The sequence below is a fragment of the Pelophylax lessonae genome, assembly GCF_965119305.1.
Source record: "Pelophylax lessonae genome assembly, chromosome: 5".
Classification (NCBI taxonomy): Eukaryota; Metazoa; Chordata; class Amphibia; order Anura; family Ranidae; genus Pelophylax; species Pelophylax lessonae.
Window position 1 is genome coordinate 410,410,237 of NC_138772.1, and position 17,451 is coordinate 410,427,687.

The window sequence follows — 17,451 nt, forward strand, 5'->3', positions numbered from 1 at the left end:
GTTTTCCTCTTCTCTACCAGTGGCTCTTCTTTTACTACCACTTTGTGTATGTGGAGGCGGACCTGGGACACAATTTGTTCCTGTTACTGCTGGATATGAAGGTGCTTGTCATCAGTGGGGAACTGAAGGTGCAAAACCTGAAGATGTGGTAAGTAACTATTTTTATTATTATCATCAATGTTAATCTGTGAGGACCGAAATATAGACACAGTTATTGCTCACTTGGTTCACAGATGTGCAGATTCTTGAATGGTCCATGACTCTTTGGGTACTGAAACCAGGTTTGAGATTACAGCTCTGAAACCTGCAACTTCTGAAAATGCTAGTGGCCTGGCTAGCGGAATTGGGCTTAGGTACTTTACGCCCCTAACCTGGAGCAAGCATACAGAAAGGAAATAACATTACTGCTGATTATTTGCTTCAGATCAGTGACTCAGAAAGTGTTAAAGCCACTGACTCCGAAAAGTCGTGTAAACTAGCATTGTTTAGAATAAGATGTCAACAATGGTAGACTGCATATTTCTTTCAATACAGGCTTCACTTTCTAGAGAAGCTGTCAGAAGTGCAAGGGAAAACTAGAGTGAAGTTATTTTCTTAAAGTAGAAGTCTAGCCAAAACTATTTTCTCAATCAATAAAAAGTTGGATGATAGCATAAAACAAGCAGGAATGTTGGTTTTACTGAGTAGAATTGCATAAGACAATATATGGAGAAATTATACATCATACAGAAACTCGGTAGAATTAATCCTTATGACAGATCATCAGAGTTAAAATACGTATAGAGAATGACTGCAGAGTCTGTAGACATGAGGAGAATAATCAAACACTTTCATTCCTGGAGCATTATTAAACCTTATCGAAGTAGGCACACTGAAAAGGTAACAAGAAGGAACTTGAAGGAAAGTTTTCAGAAAGGAAGATGAGATAAGGACACAGGATAGAGAAAAGATGAGACCTAGGTGGCTTGGTGTGGCATTGGGGATGTTATCAGAGAAGGGGTTAGCTGAATATACATAAATTTGGTCCAAGGGTCCCATATCCTTTCAAATTGTCACACCCTGTCATTAATCTTGATGGCAATCTTTTCATGGACTATGATCCAAGATATTTTATGCTTAAAGAGGAGTTTCAGTCTGTAAAAAAATGAAAAGTCAGCAGCTACAAAATCTGTAGCTGCAGACTTATAATACATGCACACTTACCTGTCCAGGGGTCCAGACTACTCACCCAGACTAGTTTCTAATTTTTTTTTTTTTTTCAATTTAGATTTGATTAAGTATCAAAGCAATTTATGAATACAAAAGTGTAATTTAAAAGATATGTTGTTGACACCATAATACATATTTCCCCTTTGTATTCCCTCCCCCCTCCCCTTCCCCACACCTATTACATGTCTGTTCCTCCATTGTGCATCCTCCCCTTCTTCTCCCCCAGCCTTTATTTCCCCTATTTCTCCCCTAGTCCGCCCAAATTTCTGAATATGTACTGGTCTTTTTAAATTCTGACCATTTTTCCCATTTTTTTAGAGAAACTTTCTGTCTGATCTCCCTCTCTGCTACCTAAATACTCCATGTTATATATATATATATATATATATATATATATATATATATATATATATATATTCAATTCTTTTAAACCAGTCTCTGAGTGTGGGGCTTTCTGGTTCCAGCCATTTTTTTGGAATTGCACCCTTTGTTGCGTTTATTAAATTTGGTACTATTGTATTTTTGTAATGTTTTTTTGATTTGTCAATTTTATGAAATATGTTGACCCATGGATCATTGGTAATATTTACTCCTGTAATTTACGCAATGTATTGTTGCACCTTCTGCAAGTAGTCACGTATCTTAGGGCAGTCCCACCAAATGTGTGAGACATTGTGCCCTTCATGTTACAGCCCCTCCAACAAAGTGGGGATTTTATTGGTTGACATTTTTGTACTTTTACCGGTGTTATATACCATCTCGATAGAAATTTATAGTTCATTTCAATAATGTTTACATCAGCCGCAAAGTTATGGACAGCTCTCAGTATTACATTTACTTCATGCTCATTAAATTGTGATCCTATCTCTTTTTCCCATGTCTCTATGAATGGAGGCCTTCTCTGACCCACCATCTCAGTAAGCATTTTATATACCTGAGATATACTATGTTTTCATTTTGTTTGTGGGTTACATAGTTTTTCTACTAGATTCAAGTCCTTCTCGGATCTAATGGGCTATGGCAGGCATCCCACAAAGTGTTTTAACTGAAAATATCTCCATTTATTCAAACATGTTTTCCCCCTTAGTTTTGAGTTTCTTATATGTCCTTATATTCCCTCCTTGTGTGATATCTTTTAACTGCGTATTTTTAATCAAATTGCCAAATTGTGTCTCGTTCCCGGATGCAAAATATTTTGTGCCTTCTAACGATAGCAGTGGTGAGTTATATTCCCATTTAGCTTGTCTAGTCATCATATTCCATGTCTTGTATACCACTCTCGTCATTTCATGTGTTTGTTCATGTGTATCTCTATATTTTGGTGGGATCCAAATGTCCTTATTTAACTGTGTTCCACTTAATGTGGTTTCAGTCTTGACCCATCTTTTGTCAGTTTTTTTTTTTTTTTTGTCCATTCTATCATTCATGAAATTATAATTGCAGTATAATATATCTTAATATCTGGTGCAGCTAATCCCCCCTGTGATTTGTCTTTACTGAATACCATATACTGTATTCTTGGCTTCTTTTCTTAACAGATGAACTTTAATATAATTGCTTTTATTATTTTAAAATATGTCTGTGGGATGGCTATTGGTAACATTTGAAATTTATAAAAAAATTTGGGAAGGATTACCATCTCGACCATGTTTATTCGACCCAACATGATAGTGGCCGCGTAGATATTTTTTTAACATCTGCTTTTATCTCATTTAGCATAGGGATATAATTGACATGATATAGGCTCTTTAGAGATGGAGTTAGATTTATCCCTAGGTTTTTCACTAGTCTTTGGGTTGCTGGCGCTGGTATCCTAAGTGAGGGCTGCCCACTGTGCATGCATGAGCAGCGCTGCACTTTGTGAATGGTCCTGCAGTCTTCTGGGACCTGTGATGTGACCCAGAAGACTGCAGGGTGGGAGGAGGAAAGGAGAACTTCCACTCTGATCGCTTAGGCCCCCCCCTCCAAAATTACATGCCAAGTTAGGCAGAGGAGGGAGGGAGGGAGGGAGGATGACTTAAAGCAGAACTTCCCCTTTTGGGAGGATTTACAATTTAACTCATCTTAATAAAACTGAGGACTTCTTCCATGCTCCTGCTATCGAGATTTTAGCAACGCGGAGAATGAAGATGATCAGTTGCTGAGAATGTTGAATAATTCCCCGAATGGGTTCATTTAATAAGGCAAATTGAGGTTGCTGCTGTATTGATAGTCACACAGAAAAAAACCTTGTTCCTGAAACCCCGCAATTTGGGACAATCCCACTAAATGTGTAACATAGTGCCCCACATAGAACACCCTCTAAAACAGTAGGGTGAAGAATTAGGGTATATTTTACAAGACGTGAAGGACTAAATACCACCTAGTTATTACCTTCTAGTTAGCTTCTATTAAAGACAAATTTAGGATATCCTGGAAAGAAGTTCGGAGGCGAGGGCACCAGGAGTTCAACTCAAAGTTCATGAATAGATCTATATCCCATTCTGTCATATAATATAACTTCTAGGAAAAGGTGAGTAGGAGCTCATATATCAGAGTCAGAGATATTTCACCCATTCCCCCCCCCCCCCCCCCCCGCCATCTACCATAGGCCCTGATCTCTAGTACTTCACTTTTCATATTCGAAGAGCGGTTACAAAGTATGTAGTGTGGTATTAAAAAAAAAATCTGATACAAAAAGAATATCTCAGTTCGGGACATCTCCAGATTTGTAAGGCAAGGTTGGGTGGTAAAGGGTCCCATGTGGGTGGAGAAGTGTTCAATCCAATGAAGGCCTTTGTCCAACCAGCATTTAAACGCTCTTTCATCCACACCTGGGGGGAAAAAGGAGTTATTGAATAAATGAGCTAAGGGGGTAATGTCCAATATGAAGGAAGCATGAGTCCTTAGCTGATCCCAAAGAGCTAGAGAGTGTGATATCGTTGGAGCCATGACTGGAGGTTGTTCTCTATAGGGGTTCCACATGAAGCCAAAACTATTTTTATTTCTAGATTAAGTAGAGAAGAGTTATAACCTTTGCCACATATTTAATGCTGTGTGTGACCACCTTCTGAAGATTTCTCTTCTCTTCCTATTCTGGTGACTAGTGCCACCTGTGAACAATTTTTTAGTCGAATGTGGGAGTATTGGAACTTGTTAGTATTATGGGGAAAGCTTCATTCATTTCCATTAAGCAAGATAAAATTAACAGAGGATTTATCCATTCCTTACCATATTAAAAAAAATGCAAAATTTTATTAAACACCTGAATCAGAGGAGCTTTCTTTTCTAAACGGCAATGGGACAGCTGCTATTTGTCCCAATACTGTTTTAAAATAACAAAAGGACTCAGGGGCTCTTGAGGGTTCTGGGGGATTCAGTGCAGGAACTACCATCTGTCAGTGAAGGCCAAGGTAAGAGGCTAAGGGGCCAAGACTAATCTATCAATTTCTTGGCTTTGGATTATACCACAGACTGCTCTACAGAAATGCTTTGAAGCAGGCAATATTTCCCAAAGGTTTAAACAGAGGGTTTATACTGCCTCTCAGTATACACCCCACTGAAGCCTATGGAGGCACAGTTCAAAGACACAGCCAGCACAGAACAGATTTTTGTTGGGAGGCTGGAAACACCAGCCAGGAGATGTAAATGCAGCCACATGCCATGTCCAAATGTAGAGCCCATTGAAGCCTGTAGGAACATAGTGCATAGATGTGGCTAGCGCTAAACAGATTTTCTTCAGAAAGGCTGCAAATATTGAAGAAGGCCTTGAATCAAGGTATCTGCAAAGAAATGGTTAAGTACAACTTAGAAAGAATTGAAAGGGTGGATTTCAGGAAGAGTTAAGCTGGATAGAATTTCAAACTAACACTACATAGTTACATAGTTAGTGAGGTCGAAAAAAGACATCCGTCCATCCAGTTCAACCCATGATGTGCGTGTGTGTTTGCTGTTAACCGTACATTGTATACCCCTGTATGTTGTGGTCTTTAAGGTGCCCATCTAATAGTTTTTTTAAACTATCGATGCTCCCTGCTGAAACGACTGCTTGTGGAAGAGAATTCCACACCCTTACTGCTCTTACAGTGAAGAGCCCCCTACTTATTTTAAGGTTAAACCGCCTTTCCTCTAGTTTTAGTGAGTGGCCACGTGTCTTATTGTATTCCCTTTCTCTGAATAGTTTGTTCCTTATGCTAGGGTCGCCAGTACAGTATTTGCACAATGATATCATAACCCCCTCAATCGTCTCTTCTCCAGAGAGAATAAGTTCAGTGCTTGTAGTCTTTCCTCATAGCTGATGTCCACCATTCCCCTAATTATTTTTGTTGCCCTTCTCTGGACTCTCTCCAGTTCCAGCACATCCTTCCTGAGGACCGGTGCCCAGAACTGGACGGAATACTCCAGATGTGGCCGGACCAGAGTCTTCATAGGAAAAGTCTTAGGAAAATTTGTATGAACATTCTCAAAACATTTAAATGCCATTTAAAAAATGATTTTGTTTTTAACATTTGATTTTGGAATGAACGTACTTTACCAAAAGAAAACTACATATACCGTTAGAAAGTTGTTCGTTCAAGAAAAATTTTCTATCCCGCTCCTTCAATTTTTTTTGTCACTGCAGTAGAAAACAATCGTCAATTTGACCAACTAATAAATACAAACACTAATGTTCATAGAACATCCTATTCCTAAGAAATTTCATTCAAAATTCTACCCATCTATGAACGGCTTTAGTTAAAAAGTACAGCTACCATTTAAGTGAAGTCTGTCACAAACAAAAAGGCACTTAACCACTTCAGTACCGGATACTTTCACCCCCTTCTTGCAGAGGCAAATTTTCAGCTTTAACAATGCACTTCTTGTAGTTTGTAACCGGTCTGCCGATGTCTGGATTACTATTACTGCAATATATATATATATATATATACACAAAATCTACTCATGGGGTAACAATGCTGAATAATTTACTGCAGATTTCAAGAACAAACCCATATAAAGAACTCTGACTCTACGCCTTTTCTATTGTGCTTTCTGAGTCGCACTGGAAATTTAGATAAAGGTGCAAAGTATGCATATTTTCTATAGGTAATCACTTGGCAATGGTAGTTTGATTTTAATAGCAAAAGCGAAATTTTTAGTCTCAAAGGCACCATGATTTTCTCCAATACCCGAGAGAGTTCCTCAAAATAATGAAGAGACAATGTTTTTTGGCAGATTGGTAATGATTAAAGTGAAACATCAGTCAAACAGCAAAATACACAGTTCAAATACATATGTTTACCTAAAGTGGAAGATAAAGTTAAGTTTCAATACTTTTTAAAATGCTGTCTTCATCATCTTTCTACCTATCCTGCAAAGCCTGTATAAAAAAGCTCTATTTAAATACCTTTATTTATTCATGTTCGGTCACATGATAGAGCAGCTCAGGCTCCCCTGTGTCAGAGAACGGGTGCAGCTGGGGGAGGAAGGAGCGCCAGCATTGCCAATTCCTCCTTTACACAGGGGACATTTTATTTCAGGATATGCAGCATAAGTAGAAGGAGGAGAAAGAGAATGTTTTTCAGAATATTTATAGTAAGCCTTTACTACCACTTTACCAAATGATTTGCAAAAATGTCTAGCCATTCAATATACATTTCTTCTAGTGAGAAAGGTTACTCTGCTACTTTCCAATTCTAACATTGTTGCTTCCTACTTTAGCATTAATGTTTTAAAGGGCAGATTCCTGCCCATTGGAAAGAGATAACAATAATGAGTAATTGTCCCGTGAGCGGGTAGGTGTCAAGAGTACATAGGAAGCTGATTTACTGACCCAAGAAATAACTGTGTCATCTGCCTGGCTGTGCAGTGTAACAGAGGTTCAAGACTGGCTGTACAGAATTACAAACCTATTGGCAGGTAAAACAGTAGATATACGTACATCAATTTCAACTGAGTATCTAGCTAGGATCCACAAAAAAATCATGACTGCTTTTTGTTGACAAACATCTTCAACATTAGTGTTTATAATGCTTTTTTTTAACTTTTCCACCCCGTTTACACTACGGCGGATCCGACTTTGGGGCGACCTGTGAAGTCGCGTGCAGACTTCATAAAATGAATGTCTATGCAAGTCACTCCAGGTCGCCCCGAAGTAGTACAGGACCCTTTTTCTAAGTACGGCTCCTGTACCGCACAATGGGAGCGTGACGGACCATGACTTGTCAGGCTGACAAGTCGCGGTCCAAGTCGGATCAGTGTGAATGGACTCTTATGGTCTCTTTACCTTCCTGGGTTTGCCACATTCAATATCTTAATTAACACAAGTGGGTAAAGGCAGGGCAATCAGCAAAAACAATATATTAAGCAAGTGGCACAGCTATCACAGTTGTGTATTTACATGGTCAATCAACCAGCCAATGGTGCAAAAGGAAGAAGTCTTGTTCTGCTTGGCTTTCACAGTACTCCTGCTGCATTGGTAACAATAAACATAAACAAGAGAAAACGAATGCTGGGAGTCAAACCCCTCATTACAGGCACTGCCAGTGTCCCCAGCATATATAAAAAACTATACGGTAATCTAGCCTGCCAGCATGTATTGTGGCTGAGAATTAGTTTAAGGGCCTGTGTCAATAGGCTTTCGACTTTTGTTGATGGGCAAATGCAGTTTGCCAAGATCCAAGTAGGCACTTCTGAGATCATGCACAGTCTATTAACAGGTGCATTGGGCCTACAGTTTACCTCCTTTGAACCTGCATTTGACCTTCTTTTGTGCATTTATATTGACATGTTTGGGGAGAGAAGCAAGTTTTTTATGTGAACAAAAGCCTGTCAACAGAGGCCTTTATATGGTCAGAAAAAAAGAAAAAAAAAACATCACAGCAAAACTAAAAATTAAACAATTTTTGAGTGTCTGATTTGTGCTGAGACTGTGAATTGAAAAAATACCAGCTTCACAGCAGTTTCTTTTTGTTATGCAGGATATGACAAGTATGCTTATAACGTCACCCAGCGCAGGCTCAGGTAAGTTTACTACATTATTTTTAAATGTCTTGAAGGTACAGCAAAATATCAGCTCTTGTTCTGTTTCCACAATCTAAACACTGAAAGTGTGATCTCTATAACTGATCCAGTTGTGGTGAGATAGCCTAACTTACAGTCCCAGAAGCATGGCATACAGTGACTCGATCCAAATGACATCTTGCAGATTATAGAAAGCTTTAATCCAAAACTTGTGCAAATCATAGCAGATGAACATCAGATAGGTAAAAAAAGCATAGTTTGTCGAGCTCCAACAGAATACAGTATATGTGGTGAATGGAGGCTAAAGCATGAACAAGAATGGTGGGGCTAACTACATAGAGCATCCCTAACTACAGAATGAAGTGGGTACAAAATTAATAAATGCAAACAGACAATGAATGTGTAACATGATAGTTCTATACTCGAGTCCAAGCAATTTATTGCAAAAAAAATCATTTAGCTCCAAATTTTCAAAAATTGAAACAGACTCATATTGATACATAAATATGAAATTGTATATCTTTGTATAAATATCAACTTTAGATTGTGGCATGCTTTTATACCATGAGAATTTGTGAGAGATTAATGAATGTTGGCTTTTGTTGTTATTTGCATTATTGTGGAAAGTTTACCATATATATCTGTTGGCTGTTTTGCAGAGATTCAGCAAGGCAATTTTGCACTAAGAGAAGAAGCAGTGGCGGTCCGATCAGCAAGTGGTGGAATTGGTGGAGTCAGTGGAATTGGTGGAGTCAGTGGAATTGGTGGAATCAGTGGAATCGGTGTAGGCGGTATAAGTGGTGCTGGAAGAGGTACTTCCACTACTGGCTTTGAAACCTATGGAGATGGGGGAGGAAGATATACCATGGAGAGAGAATTTAATGGTTCCCTAGTTGGAACTCTGCCACCATCATACAAAGAGAGTGGCACCATGAATATGGCTTATGTGGAAAACTACTTCGCTGATGTAAGTATTAGATCTATATTGCTCTGCTTCTATATAAACATGTTTAATTTACCATTGAAGAAAGGTAAACAGAATTGTGACTTACTGCTTAGTATTCTGGGCTTGCTGCCTGCTGCCCGATAGCATTAGTCCTCCTAATCTGGCTTCCAGTGTACATACTGTATATATTTTCATGAAAGGAGTGTTTAAATGGCTTTAGTGTCACTTTCCTAAACAACTAAAGAAAATCAATCACTTTTCCCTGAATAGTTCCCTTAGAACAATAAACCACCCACCTGCTGATACCTTCTCTGTGCTCATTCGTTGCTTTCTTGCATGGAAAAGATTCTTCCCAAAGTGAAGTCAGAGTGGCTAGTTGCCAGGCCTAAACACTATCATGTGAGTGAGGGTAGAAAGACATTTACCTTGGGTATGTTCGTATACTATCCAACATTGAGCTTACACAGGTCTTGGACTCCCAGGGCCTTTCAGAGGGACAGAGCAGTAGGTGAGCACAAGGAAGCAGAAGGTGTTGTTCTTTTAAAATTACATGTTGATTTACCCATTCAGGTTTCTTTAAAATATATTGGAAAAATAAAACAAACAGGGAAACCTATGTGTTAGGAGGTATAAAAAAAGAGAGACCTCTTGGTACCTACCCACTCACTTATATAAAGTGGGGCTCTATGGCTAAAACATATCGCATATAAAAAAAAGGTAGATAAACAGAACTGCCTAAGGCACCATAACTATGAGGCTCCAGTGTATGGTAACAAAACTTAAATGAAACCTCAATCTTTAAAAATATATCAACCTTTATTGTACACAAAAATCCAATATTTAATATAAAAAACAGGAACCACCCACCATCACCAGTATATAAAAAAGACAACGTTGTCTAGATTAAACCAAAAAAAGTATGCCAGACGCCATACTCACATACACACAACTCAAACATCCCTCTAATAGCTAATCAATTATAGATAGACTATAGAGGAATGGTGTGCGCACAGAAATCTCACAGGACACATCAACAGACGAATGCAGCAAGTACAGGGCAATCATATATCTAGTATCATGACACTGCGCATGGAGCCTACCTGGTCAGCCCACACTTTTATGCAGCAGTAACAACAGATTGTGAATCTATTATAAACGGACTCCATACACAGTGTGATACTAGGTATATGATTGCCCTGTACCTGCTGCATCAGTCTGTTGATGTGTCCTGTGAGAGTTCTGTGCACATACCATTCCCCTATATTCTATCTATAGCTGTTTAGCTATTTGAGGGATGTTTGAGTTGTGTATATGTGAGTATGGCATCTGCCGCACTTTCTTTGGTTTAATCTAGCCAACGTTATCTTTTTTATATACTGGTGATGGTGGGTGGTTCCTGTTTTTTATACTAAATATTGGATTTTTGTGTACAATAAAGGTTGATATATTTTTATAGATTGATGTTGCTTTTGAGTTTTGTTACCATATCCTGGAGGCTCATAGTTATGGTGCTTTAGGCAGTTCTGTCTATCTGCCTTTTTTCTATATGCTCTTTAAAGTATAACTCATTTTTATTTTTTGTTTTTTTAATATTATTTTTTTGTATTAATATTTTTATAATATTATTGATCTATATTCATGCAATTCATTACCTTATGCATGGCATATATTATTACTATTATACTGTATAGATCCCATTGCCTTTGGATCTTCAGGTACCCACAGAGTTAGATGCACTTCACCCTTTTTGTTGGATAATGACTGCCATGTCTATGGGCAACTTTAGATTTCAGTGGGTACGTGCAGTCAAGCTAGGGGAGGGGAATTAATTGGCTATTTTAAAATTTCACTTGTCATTGTTCACCCAGGATCAGAGCCAGGTTAGGCTGCATTTAGAGGTTTGCTCAGTGCAAAAAGATAGACACTTGAGTCATTATTTGTATCCTTTGGGAGAAAGGTAATCGAAACGTATTGTTCATGCCATTTATATGTAGTAAGAGGAAATCAATAAAATGAAAATTGTTATATAAAAAAATCAAGCCATATTAAACATTAGAAACCTAGTGAATAGGCCTCCACATACTCTCCAAATCTGGAAGGAAAAAAATAAATGATTCATAATACGTGTTTTTAATTAATTGAATAAGTCATAGAGAACAATAATGTGGTTGCTGGTATTCATTAGAAAATTGTATAAATATTATTATTTTAGAAAGCAGAAGCATTTGCCAATGAGGATGAGGGCCGCCCATCAAATGATTGTCTTCTGATCTACGACAATGAAGGAGCTGGAAGCCCCGCTGGATCTGTGGGGTGCTGCAGTTTTATTGCAGATGACTTGGATGAGGACTTTTTGGATACATTGGGACCAAAATTTAAAACATTAGCAGAAATATGTATTGGTTCAGAGATTGATATGCCTGGGGGTAATCAGTCACGGGCATTTCCCAGTGTTCCAATTGTAGAAACTGACACAAATGTTATCTTTGATGAGCCTAGCTTGAATGTTCCTGGTAACCGCTCTGTAGCAGTTAACAGTTCTGCCTTTGTCACTGAAAGCTCATTTCCATCTACTAGCCTGCAACCAGCTATGCCTGTACCAGGCATTCCAGGTAATGTATTTGTAACTGAAACCTACACAACCACTGGGAGCCCCATGAGACCAGTTGTACGTACTGTGGAGCCAAGTATGCCTGCTAGCATTCTGGTGACAGAAAGAGTGGTTGGCTCTACTTCTACCCCACATGGGGTATTTACCAATGTACCTAATAGTTCCAATGTCCTTGTAACAGAGAGGGTTCTTCGGCCAGCATCTGGTGTCCATGAATTTATAGAATTACCAAATTACCAAAATCGACCTGATGCATCCAATGTTGTTGTAAGGGAACGTGTTGTAGCCCCTAGTACCTCAAGGCATTCCAACACATTCAACTATCCAGAGATAAGTGATAACCAAAATGTTGTAGTCACTGAGAGAGTAATACAGCCAATTACCACTGAGACAGTAATGCAACCAATCTCCACTGAGAGGTTAATGCAGCCAATCTCCAATGTACAAGGAGGTTTAAGCATTCGCCCTGACATGGGTAGCTCTCAAAATATATATGTGACAGAGAAAACCGTACGGTCTGGCCCAGCTACAACAACCCATATGTTGAGTACAGAACCTTTGCTGATGCAATCAGTAGGTTCCACATCACCTAGTTTAACCCGCAGCTCTGTTAGGACGTACAGCACAGTTCAGTACACTAAAAAGTAAATTACTGTAAGCAATACTTTAAATACCATGTAGATGATTTCTCCAAACATCAACCACAGATTAGAAACAAACCTTAATCAGTCTACATCAGGCTTCTTTGTTGCAGCCCGCAGTGATTTATGAATTTAAATTTAACATGGCCCCAGACATTCTTCGGTTAAGAAAGGCTCCACTTCCTATGTAATTTTTGTAGCTTGATGCTTCAATAAATGTTTTAAATATAAAATTTAAATGCAAATATAAATATAAAGTACTGAAGTGCTATAATTGTTTTTATGGAATTAGGTAGGTGTAGCCCTCAAAAGACATAATGTGGTCCCTCAAAAATGATTGTACTGTATTTTATTTGAATTTTAAATGTCTGTTATACACTGGAATGGACAAAAAAACCTACTGCTGTTTGCGGTCTTTGCTAATAATAATACATGTAAAAAGACAGAGTAGTTACTTAGCTTTGGGTATTCATAGAGGATATTTCCAAGAGCTGTGAATATTGTTGGCTTGTCAGTACAATTGTCTTTATACATCTGGTCAAAAAAGGACATGTTGTGTAGGCTAAATGGTATTCTTAAAGTGTACCTCCATTTTTCTCTATTTTGAAAAATGAAACCATCTTCTCCTAGTTGGTATAAAGTGATATATAGAATCCTGTCACGTCCTACTTTCAAAGCACTGACTGGGATAGTTTTCCTGCTAAAGGCAGGAGTCAGTCAATCGCATAAGGAAGAAATTACGTTGCTTGGACTGTCCTAATTATTGGCATGGTTACAAGGATGCTAGGTAGTATTGTTTTCCCAGTATTAGAAAAAACATAAATTACAAAATGGCCCATGTAGCAATTAAATATATCAAAAGTTCAATGAAAGTAGAGTTACTCTTTAAACACACACCTTTCATTCAGTCCCTATATCCGCAGAAAAATTAAATACAAATGGAAAACAAAATTAAAGTGCCATAACTTTAGTTTCAGCACTGCATTCTTACCTATAGGAATATTTTTTTACAATCACTTAGTGTCTTCGTGCATATTATGTCAAAAAACGGATTCATAATAGTATAGAAATTTTCCATACGCACTAAACAAAAAAAATAAGATAACTACATCATAACCTACAAAAACTCTGCAAGTATAGAAAAATATCTGTTCATATGCCAGAAATCAATAGGCACCTAACTTTTTATGCACCTTGACTTGGCTGCGCCAAAATCCCAATGTGTGTGTCAGCTTTCCACTTTCCCCTGGACTACAGAACATTGCCCCCATTTTATGGAGAAGAGGATGGGGGAATGTTCTGTAGTCCAGGAGAAAAGAACAGGGCAAGGCTGACCATACTGCTTGGGATTTCTGCATGCAATTTTCTGTACTTGCAGCCCCTTTGAAAGGACAAACATCATGTGCACGTATTGCATAGAAAAACTGATTTTTATTCTTTCCCCCCCCCCCCCCCGACATTAATTTTTATGCAAGGTTACTTTATATTTGATACTGTATGTACTGTACTGCAAGTATGTGGTATGAAATTATATAATGTAAAATATGTACATTTGTGCTGTGCTGTAAATATAAAAATGTCATACATGTTTGCCATTTACTAGACAAAAAAGAAACCTGGTTACAGTTGTGGTATAGTTTACAAAAGTATTAACGATTTTTGGTTCATCAACTTAGTCTGTTTAAGGGAAATACAAAAAAAAATAAAAACAATAATTTATTCTTAAGTAGCCTAAATATATATAGGAATTACAATTTGGAGCTGAAAAAAATAATTCTTTTAGTTTCGCTCTAAATTTTTATCAATCAACTCCAAAACATTTGGTTTACAATTCTGATCATCTACATTCAGTTTAGATTCTAGAGAAGTGGATCAATTTACATAAGTCAATATAACTGTAAATATGCTATGTATTGACATCACTACAGCACATTAATCTATCAGACTTTTAATATGTATTTTTCAAGAAAATTATATCATCATTTCAGGAGTAAAAATTTTATAGACTTTCCTATCATTTTTTATCATAATGCCAGTGAGAAAATACATATTTAGACACTTAAGTGTAATTCCAGAAAAAAAAAAAAAAATTTCTTTAGTTTTGGATACAGTAACGAAGCATAAAATCCTTCATTCTGTTCATTTTAATGTTATAAGGTGCTCAGCCAGCAGTGGTACCACAAAAGGTTTAAAAGTAGATAAATAACCAGCACATCAATGTTCCCATGAAGCAGCATGTTACCTTCAAAAACCAATGTTGTGGGGACCCAAAGTCCTTCCCCAATTCTATGCTAAACTAAACCAAAATACATTTTGGCTGCACATACACATTAATGAGTACTAGCACATTTGGTTGCAAACAGTGGTATAAAGAAATACAATTCTCTCCCCATATAAATAATGTACAGTGCAAAGGCAAAAATGTGTTTTTGTTGATAGAATACTGGGGGGTTTCATTATATGTAGTGTTGTAAATTTCTTGTACTTTTTGACTTTTGGGAAAAAATAAAACACATTTTATCGATTCTGGGTATTTAGGTAAACCACAGTTGCTTCAGGCTCATCAGGTTACTTCTAGGTTACTTCTCACTATGAATAGTTGAACTGAAAGCATTCTGAGAACTGTGATTCAACTAAATCTAGAGGGATTCCCAATTAGTTTATGCAGAGGCTCTGTATTGTTCCTGCTTCTTCCCCTACTAGCACAGGGACAGTGGTTCATCCTAGTACTTAATGGTTAATAGACCCTTCACATATTGCATTCTTCAGGTGTCCCAGCTTGGTGTTTTATGAGCAGTATTCTCTTTACTAGGCTTCATCAAAATCTGATTAGTTAACTAAAGTTCCAAACCTACTAAGATGTCAGTGTTTTCAAAATGTTCCTTAGTTGGATAGTGGGGTTTATGTAAGTATCATGATGTTCTCCTACTATCTAAAGTACTAAAGATATTGGTTTTAAAAACTATTGTAAGAGAGCTGTTTTGTGTTTTGGTTTGGAAAAATAGTGTGGTGATGTTATGGCTTCCCCCTTAGCAGCCACCTTTCCTTTAAGGCTAGTGTGCCTACCAGGACTTAGATGTCCCTAGGACTTGGGCATTATATTTAAAGAACTGGGGTGCCTACCAAGAATCCCAGAGGGAGACTTTAAGTGTGCCTGTGAAAGAATGATCCTGAGAAGATAGGCAATCTATATCTGGGTAGGAAGTCTGGGTCTTTAACATACTGAGGGTGAACTCCATAATCCAATGCAAGGTTCAGGTCAGGAGGCATCCTGAGAGAGTAGTCCAAATCCAAGCAAAAGATCAGGCGGGGCAGCGTCCAAAAAAAAAAGTCCATATCCAAAGCAAGGATCAGGGCTTGCAGTGTTTAGAGAGAGTAGCCAAATCCAAGCAAGGGTCAGGCCTGGTAGCATTCAGAGAGAGAACTGATATCCAAAGCAAGGGTCAGAGAAGGCAGGATTTAGAGAGAGAAATGGTATCCAACAGATTGTCAGTAACAGAAAGATGGGGCAAGGCAAGGCACAAGGAGGCAAGGTTGCTCAAGCCAATCACTGCCTAACAACCAAGTCACTGCCTGTGGAGGCCTTGCCGCTGGCCAATCAAAGTTGGGAGTAAGTCAGGCTGGGAGGCTAGAGCGTCCACAGGCTCTAAAGGAACATGACTGGCTGATGCTGAGGATGAAAAGAGAGCAAGTGCAACTCTCTTAACTCATTACTATCAATGTTTGGTGATGTACCACTGACGTTACCCTGAACTCCAAAGACATGCTGGTTGGTTAATTGGCTTCTGTCTAAATTTGTATTTGTATGAATGTATGTGAGGTAGGAACCTTAGATTGTAAGCTTCTTGAGGACAAAAACTGATGTGAATGTACAATAAGTAAAGCGCTTCCTAAATTGTTGGCGCTATATAAACATTTGTAATAATAATACATAATCATCTTGTAGGTATACAGGCATTGTAGATGGCAAACTGTTTGATAAAAAATTATTTTGTAAATAAAAGGAAAGTTAAGCTCTAGCTATTGTTACTAAAAAGTAGAGTTGCCAAGTAAAGTGGCAAAGTAGAGTTCTCTACACCACAATTATGATAACTGATTTATATAGAAAATGAAACGCTTTTAAAGTATGAAAGAACAATAGTGTAGACAAATTCTTCAAAAACATAAAAAAAAAAAAAAAAAAAAACATAAATGGCATATTTTTATAAGCTGACTTCTCTTATATGCCACCAACATCTAACTTTCTAGAGGTTTGTTGCAACAGAATGTTTGATAGACCACCAAATCTTATTTTAAAGTTTTTTTTAAAGCTGTTTGAACATCTTTGTGTGCAGAACTGCAATGGAATCACACCTAAACAATTTTTTTAATTTAAGTATATTTTACTTGAAAACTATTTATGCCTCTGTATTCACAAATTCATTAATTTAATTAGTTGGTTGTCTCAAAGCTCTGGATAATTAATGTTAAAAGAGAACTTGACACATTCAATTGGCTTGTCATATTGGATGTTATAGCTTTTGAAGTATGTTTTTTAAATTGAAATAAACATTTTATTTCTCTGTGTTTACAGTTTAGACAGAAAGGATTAATTATTCAAGAGTTTGTCAGACCAGGGATATTTTGTTTATTACAGACTTGAAAGAAAACTTTGATATTGTTAATTTAACAAAATAATTATTGTACATTTTGATGTAATGCTTTGCTTTTCTATTGCTTTTTGGGGAACCTGTCATGAGAGAAATAGATAGATGGCAATGCTAGATGCCTGGCTGTCAAACTGACATCCAAGGAATTAGCACAGTCAGTGGCATTGATTTACCCAAGAAGTAGGAGCTGCGCCAAGTGTTCACTGTGCAACATAAACATTAATAAGTCACGTGAACCTCTGTTTATTTTAAATACCAAATCATAAAGGAGGATTTTTGTTAGCACATAATTGGGTATGCCATGTGAACACCTTATTTACTAACATTACCTCTGCAAAATAAACACATGCTTTGTCAGGCTCGGTTCACACTAGGGCGACCTGTGAGGCGACCTGGTCGCCTCACAGGTCGCTG

General features: G+C 37.6%; 1 protein-coding gene across 1 annotated transcript in view; it reads left to right on the forward strand.

Moving 5' to 3' along the window:
- Positions 1–13,327, forward strand: part of LOC309555628 (desmoglein-1-gamma-like) — a gene marked incomplete at its 5' end in the record, with an annotated part of 46,695 nt that extends 33,368 nt beyond the window's left edge. Inside the window, 4 exons of the mRNA XM_082257671.1 lie at positions 21–148; positions 8,148–8,190; positions 8,850–9,157; positions 11,349–13,327. Coding sequence (XP_082113797.1) covers positions 21–148; positions 8,148–8,190; positions 8,850–9,157; positions 11,349–12,395 — 1,526 coding nt within the window. The 3' untranslated portion in view covers positions 12,396–13,327. The remainder of the gene's footprint in view (positions 1–20; positions 149–8,147; positions 8,191–8,849; positions 9,158–11,348) is intronic.
- Between the last annotated feature and the right edge of the window lie 4,124 nt (positions 13,328–17,451).